The sequence below is a fragment of the Oryza sativa genome, chromosome 12, assembly GCF_034140825.1.
Source record: "Oryza sativa Japonica Group chromosome 12, ASM3414082v1".
In the NCBI taxonomy this organism is placed as follows: Eukaryota; Viridiplantae; Streptophyta; class Magnoliopsida; order Poales; family Poaceae; genus Oryza; species Oryza sativa.
Window position 1 is genome coordinate 17,934,836 of NC_089046.1, and position 15,689 is coordinate 17,950,524.

The window sequence follows — 15,689 nt, forward strand, 5'->3', positions numbered from 1 at the left end:
TCTAACAATGTCTTTCGTGATTAGTCTCACACTTCTTACCATAATAAATGATGCTATAACTGGTAATAATTTGATTAGCTCCTGGTTTGGAATGGTACATTCCTGGTTTGGAGATAGATCTGTACAGCCGGGTATGGTTGTTCAGGATGGTTGGGCTTGTGCAGCATGGATGTGCTGTTCAGTGATTGATTAATATTGATGATTAATTACTCTACTGTTTTACTACTCTTAAATGTTTGCTAAATGCTGCTTTTGCAAATGAGCCATATATTATGCCATCCTTTGGTATCCTTGTGCACTTGCATATTTGCTGTGTGGCTTGCTGAGTATGTCATATGCTCACCTTGCAATAATCAATCAAACCTCAGTTGAAGACAAGTTACGAAGGAGAAGACGTTTGGCTTATACCCCAGTTGAGCTGCCTGTGGGAGTGGAGCCGGAGCTTCGTGTCACGCCCAGAAATTCTCAAACCAGAATTTCTAAGCTGAATGTGCATTAAATCCCTGTCCAGGACCAGCCAGGGTACACAAACGATAATTGTTGACATCCAGATCCACGTCTTACAAAAATAGAAAAGATTGCAAATGCAGCGGAAAAGATAAAAGCGAGCTAAACCGGGAAGCTTGACTTCAGCAGCGAGCGGCTCCACTCCACAGGCAATCCTTGACGGCAGCGACGAAACCAACTTTGACAAAACAGCTCCAACTAGGAAGATCTTCAGCTCTGGTGTGGGGGAAAAGAGAGCAAGACTGAGTACTACCCACTGTACTCAGCAAGTCATACCGGAAGAGGAGGTATGATGCAAGATATAACCAAAGGAAGCTAGGGGTTCTTTTGCATAAAGCTAGCATTTAAAAACAGTAGTTGAAAGCAGTAAAACAGCTGTAGTAATTAATCAATATTAACCAAACACTGTCCAACGCTACACCACGTTGCAACAGGCCCAACCAACCACCTGAACTACACCAGTTCATTAAGCTAAACTAGGGGTGAGACTAATCACGGTGAATCTGGTTGATCGCCCATAACCGCGGGCACGGCTATTCGAATAGTTTTACTCTGGCCAGAGGTGTACAACTGTACCCACAAGACACGATTCCACACATGTCGCCATGCCCCGAAGTATCACCATGATACTGCAAAGGGGGAAATCGTGACAAGACCCTCCACATAACCCTCCCCTAACCATCCACACCACGCTAAGGTTTCACCCCCACCCCTCACAAGGCAGTGGGCGGTCCCCTCTTGCGCCGCGGTGAATCCGGCAGCTGGACAACCGGACACCCCGGCCGACCCAACTCCATCACGCCCACCCTCGCCACCGGTGCCTAGGAAAGGGTCGAGCTATACTTCAGATCAAGCAGTTACCCACTCCCGCTTGTGGTAAGCACGGTAAGTCTCCCAGGGTTTCCCGTGAACCGGTCCTTAATTGCCATGGGTGCGACCAGCAAAACCATGCACCCACAGCCCACCATTCAATGTATTTTAATTAACTAACACCATTGCGGTGGCACCAATCTAAAGCTATGCCAATAGACAAAGTCTATGTAAAAATGTGATCCCCATTAGTGTACTAGTTGAACTAAGCATGGCTAAGCATTTCCTAAACCAACATCTAATCATTTTGATACCCAGGTTATCAATGGCATATGGTAAACAATAAATGGCTGAGTAATAGGACCCATCCCTCATTACATTATAAAAGAATGCAACATTTAATAGAAATGCGGGATATTGGTAAATTGGGTACAATATGATCAAACGTATTGCATGACTTGCCTTGCTCTCGCACTGATGAGACCTCAGCAAAGTCTTCGAGAAACCGCGGATCGACGAAACGGCCGAAACCTACGCGACAAACAAAGCACACAAGCAAAACATGCTATAAGACTACAGAAACAGGAAACAAAACCATTTTTAATGGATTCTTTGCATTTTTCTTGATTTACTGAGACTTGAATGGACTTAAACGGAGCTCGGATGAATTACTTATGAATTTTAGAAGATAAACTGTGTTTTTACTAATAAAGAAAAGTCCTTAAATCAATTTATTGCGCAATAAAGCCCAGGGCTGACGTCAGCGAAGGGGGGGGGCGGCGCCGACAGGCGGGGCCCACGGGTCAGCGGTTCAAGAGAGGGGAGAGAGAGGCGCCGGCAAGCGGGCCTACTGGGCAGCGGCTCAAAGGGGAGGGGTGGTCCACCGGCTGGTGGGCCCCACCGGGCAGCGGCACAGGGCGGGAGAGGGGCGTGGCTGCTGGCTTGGCACGGCTCAAGCCGGCCGGCCATGGCGAGGCGACGACGGCGCACGACCGCCGGCGGTGCGGGGAGACGGCGGCGGACGGCGCGAAAGGCGGCGGCGGACGGCCGGAGCGGCGGCACGGCCAAAGGCGGCGGCGCACGCGTGAAGGGGAGAAAAGGGAGGGGGAGGGAGGCATCGGCCGGGCTCAGCTCGGCCTCAAGGCCGACCGGGGCGAGGCGGCGGCGAGGCACGACCACCGACGGCGGGGACCGGCGGCGCGGGAAGCGGCGGCGACGGCCGAAAGGTGGCGGCGCATGGCCGAAGCGCGGCGATGCACGTGCGGAGGGCGGCGGCAAGCGGTGGCGCTAGCGGCGAGCGGCGTGGGCTCGTTAGGAGACACGGGAGGGGACGGCAAATGGGGAAAACGAGAGAGGGAGCTCGGGAGAGTGATTTAATGGGCGAAGGAGGGGAGGACGTGGCCGGGAACCCTCCCGATTTAGCCGGCGACGTGGGGAGGAGAGAGAGAAAGAGGGGTGGGATTCGAAATCGAATCCCGCCCTCTCGAGCGCGCGCACGGGCCGGGAGATGCGGGGGAAGAGGCGGCGACGTGGGGAGGACGCGGGAGCGGCGCGGCGTGGGCGCGGGAAGAGCGGAGGAGGCGGCGGCGTGGCGGATTCGGCGGCGGTTGCCGTCGGAGGCGGGTGGCTGGAGGAAGGGGACGACCTGACAGGTGGGCCCCACCTGTCAGCGTCCCGGAGAGAGGGGGAAAGGGAACGGGCCGGCCCACAAGGGGAGGCCGAGCGCGGGCGACGGGTGGACTGGGCCGACGGCCCAAGAAGAGGAAAAAGGAGGAAAAAGGAAAAAGAAAAAGAAGAAAGGATTTTCCTGGGATTAAAATTGCACTTTGGTGATTTTTAATTGGTTAAAATTATTTCCAAGGCTCTGAAAATTCCACTAAAAATCTTGTTAATGCATTGGAGCATGGGGAACTCAAGAAAAATTCCACCATGCCAATTCCAATTATTAATTGCATTTATTAGTTAGGGAATTAGCTCTAGGTTAATTAAGATAATTTCTTCGGGCAATTTATTTAACAAATTTTTAAAGCAAGGAGAGGGGGAAACTTCAGGGCGTGACAAACCTACCCCCCTTAAACGGAATCTCGACCCCGAGATTCGGAAGAGCTGGCGAAGAGGTGCGGGTGGGTGGCCTTCAACTCATCTTCTCTTTCCCAAGTGGCCTCTTCCTCTGAGTGGTGGCTCCACTGAACCTTGCAGAATCTTATTACTTTGTTTCTGGTCCTTCTCTCGCTGGTTTCGAGGATACGAATCGGCTTCTCCACATACGTCAGATCTTCCTGAATTTCGATGTGATCCGGACTTGCCTGTTCCTCAGGAACTCTCAAACATTTCTTCAACTGAGAGACGTGGAACACGTTGTGGATGCCAAGCATGTTGGAGGGAAGCTCGAGCTGGTAAGCAACTTCACCTCTACGTTCCAAGATCCTGTATGGTCCCACAAAGCGTGGTGCCAACTTTCCTTTGGTTTGGAAGCGATGTACTCCCCTGAGCGGAGTGACACGGAGATACACATAATCCCCTGTTTCGAAAGCGAGCTCTCTTCGGCGGTTGTCTGCATAGCTTTTCTGCCGAGACTGCGCGATTCTCAATCTTTCCCTAACAGCTCTGACTTTCTCTTCTGCCTCATTTAAAACTTCTGTACCAAACAACTGGCGTTCCCCTGTCTGATCCCAGAAGAGCGGAGTACGACACCTTCGTCCATACAGTGCTTCAAACGGTGCCATCTGCAGACTAGCTTGGTAACTGTTGTTGTAAGAGAACTCAGCATACGGCAAGCTTTTGTCCCATGCTCCACCAAAGTCAAGCGCACAGGCTCTCAACATATCCTCTAGAATTTGATTGACTCGCTCGGTCTGGCCATCTGTTTGTGGATGGTAAGCAGTGCTGAAATTCAACCGGGTTCCCAATTCTTCTTGTAATTTCTGCCAGAACTTTGAGGTGAATTGGCTCCCTCGATCAGACACTATCTTCTTAGGTACACCATGTAAACACATAATTCTTGCCAGATAGAGTTCTGCTAATTTCTTCCCTGAGTAGGTAGTGTGCACCGGAATGAAGTGAGCCACTTTGGTGAGTCGGTCAACGACTACCCAAATAGAATCATGCCCCGATGACGTCCTGGGCAAACCGGTGATGAAATCCATTCCGATTTCTTCCCACTTCCATTCTGGAATCTGAAGTGGCTGTAGCAAACCTGCTGGCCTTTGGTGTTCTGCCTTTACTCGTTGACAGACGTCACAGAGTGCTACGAATTCAGCTATTTCCCTTCTCATGCTGACCCACCAGAACTTTTCTTTGAGGTCTTGGTACATTTTGGTACTGCCGGGATGAATGGAATATTGAGTTTGATGAGCCTCGGTTAGTATCAGGTCTTTTAATTCCTTGTTTTCGGGTACACACAATCTTTCTCCCATCCAGATTGTTCCTTGTTCATCCTCAACAAAACCTCGGGCTTTTCCAACTCTCATGTTCTTTTTGAGCTCTGCTATTTCAGGATCACTTGCTTGAGCTATGCGAACCTGCTCCACCAGTGTGGGCTGTGCCTCTAGGGCAGCCACGAATCCGTGCTCAACTATCCCAAGGTTCAGATGTTCCAAATCACGTTGAACCTCACAGCATAGTTGCTCTACCCATGCAACATTGCAGTAGCTCTTCCTGCTCAAGGCATCTGCAACCACATTAGCCTTGCCGGGATGATAATGTATTCCCATATCATAATCCTTGATCAGCTCCAACCATCTTCGCTGTCTGAGATTCAAATCAGGTTGAGTGAAGATGTACTTTAGACTTTTGTGATCTGTATATACCTCACAACGGTTACCGATGAGATAGTGCCGCCAAATCTTTAAAGCATGAACAACTGCGGCCAATTCCAGATCATGCGTCGGGTAGTTGCCTTCATGAGGACGCAACTGCCGTGAAGCATAAGAAACCAGTTTGCCATCCTGCATCAACACACATCCTACCCCCTGGCGAGATGCATCACAATAGACCTGGAAATCTTTCGTCTGATCAGGCAGGGTTAAGACTGGTGCAGACACCAACCGTCGTTTGAGTTCTTCAAAACTCCTATTGCATTCAGCAGACCAGATAAACTTTTCTTCCTTCTTCAATAGCTGTGTCATTGGCTTAGCAATTTTAGAGAAGTTCTCAATGAACCGGCGGTAATAGCCCGCAAGTCCTAAGAAACTCCGAACCTGAGTGACTGTCCTTGGTGGGGTCCACTCGGTAACTGACTCCACATTTGCTGGATCCACGGCTACTCCTTGAGCATTCACGATGTGACCGAGAAACTGAACTTCCTTAAGCCAGAAGTCGCACTTGCTGAACTTGGCATATAGCTGGTGCTCTTTTAACTTTTCAAGTACCAGCCGAAGATGCTGCTCATGTTCTTCCTCGGACTTGGAGTAGATAAGTATGTCATCGATGAAAACCACGACAAACTTGTCTAGAAATTCCATAAACACCTTGTTCATCAAATTCATGAAGAAGGCAGGTGCATTAGTGAGTCCGAAAGACATAACTGTGCATTCGAACGACCCGTACCGAGTGATGAATGCTGTCTTTGGAATATCCTCTTCGCGGATCCTCAACTGGTGATAGCCTGATCGCAGGTCTATCTTAGAGAACACAGTAGCTCCTTTCAACTGATCAAACAGATCATCAATCCTTGGCAAAGGATACTTGTTCTTGATGGTGACCTCATTGAGTGCGCGGTAGTCAACGCACATCCTCTTGGTTTTGTCTTTCTTCTCCACAAAGATAACCGGAGCACCCCAAGGCGACGTGCTCGGGCGGATGTATCCCTTCTGTAACTGTTCATCGACTTGCTTCTTGACTTCCGCCAACTCGCTGGCTCCCATTCTGTAAGGCCTCTTGTGGATCGGTGCAGTTCCAGGTACCAAGTCAATCCGGAACTCGATATCCCTTTTTGGTGGCATTGTTGTCAGATCGTCCGGAAAAACCTCTGGATACTCTCTGACTATGGGAATATCCTCCAGCTTCTTAGTGGTTTTCTCCACTGCTACCTCTTGTTCTTCACCAGCAGCCTGGTTTAAACTGATCCTTGGCTTCTGCAGCACTGGAGACTGGAAGGTTACCACCTCTCCTTTTGCATTGGTCAACTTGATGGTGCGGCTGGCGCAATCAATCACTCCTCTATGCCTTGTCAACCAATCCATTCCAAGTATGACATCTAGGTCCTTGGATTCGAGAAGAATGAGGTTGGCTGGAAAAATCAACCCTTGAATTTCAACTGTCACAGCTGGGCAGTAGTGAGTTGTGGTCATGCCACCTCCAGGAGTATGAACTCGCATTGGTATCTTAAGCTTCACTAAAGATAACCCATGTGCACCAGCAAAACGCTTAGAAATGAAGGAATGAGTTGCACCAGAATCAAACAATATTACTGCCGGTGTCGAGTTGACGGGGAATGTGCCCAATATAACCTCTGGTGCTGACTGCGCCTCCTCTGCAGATGCATGATTAACACGGGCCTGAACGAACTTGGGTCCAGCACGTCTTGGCTTCGGGCACTTTCCAACCGTGTGTCCGGGTTGGTTACAATTGAAGCAGAGTTCGGGTTTTTCTCCCAACCTCTTGGGCTGTTCTGGCAGAGCTGGCTGAGCTGGCTGATCTGACTGAGCTGGAATCATTAATAGACTTGGAGTCGGGTTGAGGCTGCTGTGACTGCCACTGTTGTTGTTCTTGTTGAAATTACCCGGGTGGTAGGGACGGTGCTGTCGGATAATCATGGTGGAAGGTCCACCCTGACGTCCCATCGTGAAACGAGGCTTCTGACACTTCCCCTGGGGAGTCCTGAACTGGGCTGCCTTCCTCTTACGGTTCATTTTGCTACACTGCTCCTCTTGACGGATGGCCTTGTGGACCTGCTTCTCAAAGTCCTCATAATCTCTAGAGATCAACTGGTTAGTCAATTCATCATCAAGACCAGACAAAAACTTCTCCTGCCTCTCGGCATCGGTACGCACGTCCTCAGGGGCGTAGCGCGCGAGGCGGTTGAACTCATGCAAATACTCTATAACTGTTCTGGTTCCTTGTTGCAGGGAGCGGAACTCTCTCTTCTTTTGTGCCACAATTCCCTCGGGAACCTGTGCTTTATTGAAACTATGACGAAACTCTGTCCAAGTAACCTCTGCCCCAGCTGGACGGGTCACCATGTAGTTGTCCCACCAAATAGAAGCGGGACCTTGTAGCTGGTGTGTAGCAAAAGCAACCTTCTCCTGCTCGTTGCATTGCAAAAGATTCAGCTTCTTCTCAATGGCATGAAGCCAGTCATAGGCCTCGATTGGGTTGGTGGTGCTTGAGAAAGTGGGCGGCTTGACACGAAGGAATTCTAACAGTTTGGACTGAGGAGGTGGAGGACCAAACTGCAGGTTCTGTTGCTGCTGCTGTGCTTGCTGCTGCACCTGTTGCAACACCTGATGGTACTGTTGCTGCATCTGTTGCATCATCATTGTCATCATCTGAGTCTGATTGTCCAACACCTGAGCAATTGTTGGGTTCTCGGGCGGTGGGGACGGACTGTTGTCAGATGCACCGTTGGCACGTGCTCCATTGATCGGCTCTTCGCTGCCACTGGCGTTGTTCGAGTCGCGTGAACCATTCCTTATCTCCATCTGAAGGGGATAGGTAGAAATATGAGAAAAGGAAGAAAAACAGGGGGCTCAGAAACTAATCTTGCTTATGAATTTAAGTGCAATTATCTTAATCTTGATTAAAACACTGAAAAAGAGGCACGCAACTCCTAATTGAGGCAGTCATACCACTGACACATGATATCGACCGCCGACTAACCCACAAGCAACAAACCTAAACACGAAAACTAGCAAGCAAACAGACTAAGAAGGCGATAAAGCTAAGGGAGGCGACTCTGAAGCTCGGGGCGGCGCTTGCAATCGAGTAGGACTGACATCTAAAGTAGACAAGGGATAGGAACCAATTCATGCTCAAATCCAAATTAAACGAAGCAACAAATGACTCAAACGAATAACTGAACATGATGATTTTTATGCATAGAACATTTTTCATGAACCCAAATAAAGACACTAATGCAACTAAACAATAAATTAATGCATAGACTAGTTGCATGGAAAATGATGCGCATAACATTGCCCCCATCGAATATAGACACGACCTAATGCATAACCCCCAATAAATTCCCGACTGACTGTCGAATAAACTCCAACTAAAATTTTTCTAAAGCCCTAGACTGAGCTAATATTTTTTTAAAAAAAAAAATCCGATCCGAATGAACGACCAAGATTTTTCCCGCAAACCAAAGAGGCAAAACTCCAAATTTTCCCAAAACAATTCCAGGAGCAAAAAGGCATATGCAGATGAAAAAGGGGTTCAGAGGGCTCTTAGGGTTTCCAGTTGGCTTGTCCTACGGTCAAGGTCGGCTCTGATACCAACTTGTCACGCCCAGAAATTCTCAAACCAGAATTTCTAAGCTGAATGTGCATTAAATCCCTGTCCAGGACCAGCCAGGGTACACAAACGATAATTGTTGACATCCAGATCCACGTCTTACAAAAATAGAAAAGATTACAAATGCAGCGGAAAAGATAAAAGCGAGCTAAACCGGGAAGCTTGACTTCAGCAGCGAGCGGCTCCACTCCACAGGCAATCCTTGACGGCAGCGACGAAACCAACTTTGACAAAACAGCTCCAACTAGGAAGATCTTCAGCTCTGGTGTGGGGGAAAAGAGAGCAAGACTGAGTACTACCCACTGTACTCAGCAAGTCATACCGGAAGAGGAGGTATGATGCAGGATATAACCAAAGGAAGCTAGGGGTTCTTTTGCATAAAGCTAGCATTTAAAAACAGTAGTTGAAAGCAGTAAAACAGCTGTAGTAATTAATCAATATTAACCAAACACTGTCCAACGCTACACCACGTTGCAACAGGCCCAACCAACCACCTGAACTACACCAGTTCATTAAGCTAAACTAGGGGTGAGACTAATCACGGTGAATCTGGTTGATCGCCCATAACCGCGGGCACGGCTATTCGAATAGTTTTACTCTGGCCAGAGGTGTACAACTGTACCCACAAGACACGATTCCACACATGTCGCCATGCCCCGAAGTATCACCATGATACTGCAAAGGGGGAAATCGTGACAAGACCCTCCACATAACCCTCCCCTAACTATCCACACCACGCTAAGGTTTCACCCCCACCCCTCAAAAGGCAGTGGGCGGTCCCCTCTTGCGCCGCGGTGAATCCGGCAGCTGGACAACCGGACACCCCGGCCGACCCAACTCCATCACGCCCACCCTCGCCACCGGTGCCTAGGAAAGGGTCGAGCTATACTTCAGATCAAGCAGTTACCCACTCCCGCTTGTGGTAAGCACGGTAAGTCTCCCAGGGTTTCCCGTGAACCGGTCCTTAATTGCCATGGGTGCGACCAGCAAAACCATGCACCCACAGCCCACCATTCAATGTATTTTAATTAACTAACACCATTGCGGTGGCACCAATCTAAAGCTATGCCAATAGACAAAGTCTATGTAAAAATGTGATCCCCATTAGTGTACTAGTTGAACTAAGCATGGCTAAGCATTTCCTAAACCAACATCTAATCATTTTGATACCCAGGTTATCAATGGCATATGGTAAACAATAAATGGTTGAGTAATAGGACCCATCCCTCATTACATTGTAAAAGAATGCAACATTTAATAGAAATGCGGGATATTGGTAAATTGGGTACAATATGATCAAAAGTATTGCATGACTTTCCTTGCTCTCGCACTGATGAGACCTCAGCAAAGTCTTCGAGAAACCGCGGATCGACGAAACGGCCGAAACCTACGCGACAAACAAAGCACACAAGCAAAACATGCTATAAGACTACAGAAACAGGAAACAAAACCATTTTTAATGGATTCTTTGCATTTTTCTTGATTTACTGAGACTTGAATGGACTTAAACGGAGCTCGGATGAATTACTTATGAATTTTAGAAGATAAACTGTGTTTTTACTAATAAAGAAAAGTCCTTAAATCAATTTATTGCGCAATAAAGCCCAGGGCTGACGTCAGCGAAGGGGGGGGGCGGCGCCGACAGGCGGGGCCCACGGGTCAGCGGTTCAAGAGAGGGGAGAGAGAGGCGCCGGCAAGCGGGCCCACTGGGCAGCGGCTCAAAGGGGAGGGGTGGTCCACCGGCTGGTGGGCCCCACCGGGCAGCGGCACAGGGCGGGAGAGGGGCGTGGCTGCTGGCTTGGCACGGCTCAAGCCGGCCGGCCATGGCGAGGCGACGACGGCGCACGACCGCCGGCGGTGCGGGGAGACGGCGGCGGACGGCGCGAAAGGCGGCGGCGGACGGCCGGAGCGGCGGCACGGCCAAAGGCGGCGGCGCACGCGTGAAGGGGAGAAAAGGGAGGGGGAGGGAGGCATCGGCCGGGCTCAGCTCGGCCTCAAGGCCGACCGGGGCGAGGCGGCGGCGAGGCACGACCACCGACGGCGGGGACCGGCGGCGCGGGAAGCGGCGGCGACGGGCAAAAGGTGGCGGCGCATGGCCGAAGCGCGGCGATGCACGTGCGGAGGGCGGCGGCAAGCGGTGGCGCTAGCGGCGAGCGGCGCGGGCTCGTTAGGAGACACGGGAGGGGACGGCAAATGGGGAAAACGAGAGAGGGAGCTCGGGAGAGTGATTTAATGGGCGAGGGAGGGGAGGACGTGGCCGGGAACCCTCCCGATTTAGCCGGCGACGTGGGGAGGAGAGAGAGAAAGAGGGGTGGGATTCGAAATCGAATCCCGCCCTCTCGAGCGCGCGCGCGGGCCGGGAGATGCGGGGGAAGAGGCGGCGACGTGGGGAGGACGCGGGAGCGGCGCGGCGTGGGCGCGGGAAGAGCGGAGGAGGCGGCGGCGTGGCGGATTCGGCGGCGGTTGCCGTCGGAGGCGGGTGGCTGGAGGAAGGGGACGACCTGACAGGTGGGCCCCACCTGTCAGCGTTCCGGAGAGAGGGGGAAAGGGAACGGGCCGGCCCACAAGGGGAGGCCGAGCGCGGGCGACGGGTGGACTGGGCCGACGGCCCAAGAAGAGGAAAAAGGAAAAAGAAAAAGAAGAAAGGATTTTCCTGGGATTAAAATTGCACTTTGGTGATTTTTAATTGGTTAAAATTATTTCCAAGGCTCTGAAAATTCCACTAAAAATCTTGTTAATGCATTGGAGCATGGGGAACTCAAGAAAAATTCCACCATGCCAATTCCAATTATTAATTGCATTTATTAGTTAGGGAATTAGCTCTAGGTTAATTAAGATAATTTCTTCGGGCAATTTATTTAACAAATTTTTAAAGCAAGGAGAGGGGGAAACTTCAGGGCGTGACACTTCGCTAGACCGTAATTCCGCTGCAATTTTCTTTTCTTTTGTAAGTATGTAACGTTATTATATTGATGAATCTGTATATTAAATTGTCAGTTTGTGTACCTCGGCTGATTCCTGGACGAGGATTTAATGCACAAATTAGTTCGGAAATTACTAGTGAATTTTCGGGCGTGACAGGACCCGTCCCCCACAACCGAAGATGAGGGGTCGGCCGGCAGAGTTCCCGGTGGCAAGGGCAAGACCGGCGGCCATGGTGGTGGAGATGGAGCACGCCCAGAGCCCCTGAAACCCGGACTAGACCGAGGCGACGAAGGAGACATGCCGATTGCTAGAGGGCGTCCACCCGTCTTCAAGGCGCCGTCAGCCAATGAGGCAGAGAGGGAGAGAGTTGATGTTGTCTCCATCATGGGCACCGCGCCATTGTCGTTGGCTGGTGGGTATGGAGAAGCCTGAGGCGTTGGGGGAGCCGCACCATTGTCGTTGGCTGGCGGTAAAAGGAAAGCCAGAGCACGTCGGGGAGGAGAGAGACTCCGGAGGCACGAAGCCAGTGATGGAGCCGATGATGTCGGTTGAGGAAAAGCCGGTGGCCTGTCGCCCGTCGGAGACGCTGCACCAGGTACTGAGATGGTGGCCAGCGGTCCGCCCGTCACAGAAGCCACACTATGACGACGGAGAACAGTAGCCTGACGGCGTCATCGGAAAGGAGAGCTAGGGTCGACGCACGACGACGACCAGAGTGGCTGGCAGAGCGTCGATGGCACCATACACCAGAGGAATCGGAGGTCCGTTGCTCCTCGCTAGCGTCACACCGTAGGCCGTCGGAGGAGCACGCATCGTTTGCCGCGGTAGGGGTGTGCATTGGAGAGGAGAGAGCTGCCGGCGCCACGCTGTCCCGGTGAGCCATCGTCATGTCCCCTGCAGCCCTTGGTCCACCGCCATTGGGCCTGCACGAGGCGCCCCAGGCGAGACCGCGCACAGCCGAGGTAGACTGTTCCTTTGCGATAGCCCAATATGCGAGGGTGGCCCAAGTACAGGGGCGGCCCAACAGGTGGCCCGAGGAGTGAAGATGGCCCAGAGAGCAGAGCCAACCCAAGGAGAGAGAACGGCCCATCAGATGGAGATGGCCGAGAAGAGCCAGCGGCTCAGCAGGTGGAGGCGGCCCAAGGAGAGGTGGAGGCTGAGGGAGTGGGGAAGCTGCTTCTCGAAGCCCGGTCTCGACTCACATGGGATCCGGTGTGGCACTAGACACAATGGTCGGTGCCACATGTCGGCTCGCCATTGCCTCCTCATGGGGAAGACCCTGGTCAAAAGAAGGAAATGGAAAAACCTCCCATTTTTAGCACCAGGCAAGCCGCCGGCGAGGGCGAATCTAGAGCACAGAGAAGCCGAGTGCACACTTAATTTACACAAGGCACTCAGGGGTTGTAGCTGTTGGGCATTTGGGCAGTTCGGGCTGCACGTAAGCAATTTGGCCTTCATGAGCTGCCTGCAGCCTGCAGGCTGCTGGGTAGCTGAAGTTGGTACGAGTATTTTTTTTCTAGAGTGCACAGAAGGTGGTGAAAATTACTACCTTCGTTTCAGGTTATAAGACTTTCTAGCATTGTCCATATTTATTGTTTCAGGTTATAAGACTTTCTAGCATTGTCCATATTGTCCATATTTATTTATATAGATGTTAATAAATCTAGACACATAATACAATACTAGAAAGTTTAGGAAGTAGGTGCCTGCTAATATGATTCATCAGTGATCAGTGCATAAAAACCTATAATGTTTGTCAAATTATATACACACAATAGCGACCTCGACAAACTAATATTTAGTAGTATATATAGTATAACAAATGATGTCCTCCATACATGCCAACAACTAGGAGGAGGACACCAAAGCATGCATATATACTCAAAACACATCAAAATACAAGTAATGAAACACAGCCACACTGTACAAAGCCAAACAGACAAAGCTCATCGTTCGATCCGATCATCACTTGCCGTCTCCGGGGACGGCGGCGGCCGTGTCAGCGGCGGCGCCGCCACGTTGCTGGGAGGAGACGGCCTGGACGAGGTGGTGCACGGCCTTGTCATAGCTAACGAACCCCATGAACCAGAAGTCATGCGAGTCCACCGTCACGACGTGCACGTACTTCTCCGGCGGGCTCTCCTTCATCGTCACCGGCTCGGCGGCGGCGACCTTGGCCACCGGGATCATCACCTTGTAGTAGCTCCACGCCGTCTGCCCCGAGGGCGCCGCGAAGGAGAGCGGCCGGTCGCTGCAGAACGCGACGCTCCGGTCGGTCAGGTACAGCGTGCCGGCGACGGGGCCCGTCGCCGTCGAGAGGTAGCAGGCGAACGTCTTCCTCAGCCGCTCGTCGGCGCCGGCGCCGGCGAACGTCTGCTTGTAGAGCTTGTCGAAGCCGCCCTCGCTGAGGGCCTTCGCTCCCAGGCTCAGCTTCCCCATCGCCGCGTCCGACATCGACGGCGCCGTCTTCACTGCAAAGAGGAGCGAAGGAAGAAGAAGGTGACACGTCAGCAACCTGTTCGTGACACGTGTCGCTGGTCAAAGGACACGTGGCACACGTGATCTGAAGCAGAGAAGGTAACTCTGCTCCGGCAACTAGAAGCATCAGAGTTTGCATCTAATTTTGCATTTCTGTTGAGTACCAGTAATTACTCCCTCCGTTCATAAAAGATGAAAGATATATTTATTTCAATTTTTTTTATCACCAAGAAAAAAATTAACCTCATCCCCAGTCTAACAAAATAGAAAAAAATCTATATGCATACAAGAATTAAAATAACAGCTTAGTTTAGATTAAGAAATAATTTAACACAAAGACTACACAACTATAATTATCTCTTTTAGAAAAACTAAAAATTGAAACATTCTTAACACTTTTGGACTTTGGACAGATGGTGTGGTTCTATACAGTTACTAATCCTAGTTGATATCTTTCAATAAAAATACATCAATATTCAAACTTGTTTCCTGAATCAGACTCAAAAATCCAAACTCTTGATCCAAAATTAAAAGCTTGTTACTGCCACGTGTGGGCGTGGCTGGTCAAATCACACGTGAGCAGAAGCTTTGGCGCAAGAAGCAGAGTAAAAGTGGTAATCCTAATCAATTTCTCCTCAAATAAAAGAACACCAAAATTAAAACTGTCTTTTGTAAATCAGACTCAAAACGGGAAACATTTTAAGCAAAGATTTGAGAGTTTTGGATCACTTACGGTTGAACCAGATGTTGGAGGCGAGCTCCTCGGCCTTGCGGCTCCAGGTGTTGAAGAAGTCGAGGATGTGCTCCATCGGGCTGTCCCCTCTCTCCGGCCGCCCCCGCGGCGGCGCCGCCGCCGCCTCGCCCATGATGACGTAGGGCGGGAGCTCCTGGTCGCCCCTCGCCGCCGTCCACCGCGCCGCCTGCTGGTTCTCCGGGTGCGCCCCGGGCGCCGCCGGCGGGCCCATCTGCCTCGTCCCCCACTTCGCCGCCTCCGGCTGCTGCTGCTGCTGCTGCGGCGGCGGCGGCGGCGCGTTCCCCGTCGTCTGAGGCTCTGCCGCCGGCGCCGGAGCCGGAGCCGGAGCCGGGGCAGGGGCGGGGGTGGTGGTGGAGTCCTTGCCGTCCATGGCTGGGTGAGTAGCTGTAGCTACGAGAGATCGATGAGGAAGAAGGGACCGAGAGAGAGATGGATGATGCTGGAATTGTTTGGAAATTGGAAAGAGCAGAGATGAATTGGATGAGCGGTGTGATGGGTTTTTATAGCGTGGGCCGTGCTGTCGGTTTGGATGATTGGGATGTGGATTTTCAGTATGTTCCTTATTGCTTGCATTTTTATCTAAATATTTATAAAAAAATTAATTTTTAATAAAGATAGATTAATATAAAATATGTCACTACATAAACGTATAGTCAAAATTAATTTCTACAAGTTGAAAAAAATAAAATTGGAAATAATTATCGGATATTTGTAGTTATATTTTTTTTACAACTTGTAAAAGTTGAATTTGTGTTAGCATATT

At 50.8% G+C, this 15,689-nt stretch overlaps 1 protein-coding gene across 1 annotated transcript; it reads right to left on the reverse strand.

The window, feature by feature from the left end:
* Positions 1–13,473: 13,473 nt before the first annotated feature.
* Positions 13,474–15,399, reverse strand: LOC9267937 (GEM-like protein 5). The gene is made up of 2 exons (XM_015763043.3): positions 14,906–15,399; positions 13,474–14,165 (listed from the first exon to the last, which is right to left on the reverse strand). The coding sequence occupies exons 1-2, from the start codon at positions 15,294–15,296 to the stop codon at positions 13,660–13,662; spliced, it is 897 nt and encodes a 298-aa protein (XP_015618529.1). The 5' UTR covers positions 15,297–15,399; the 3' UTR covers positions 13,474–13,659.
* Positions 15,400–15,689: the final 290 nt, after the last annotated feature.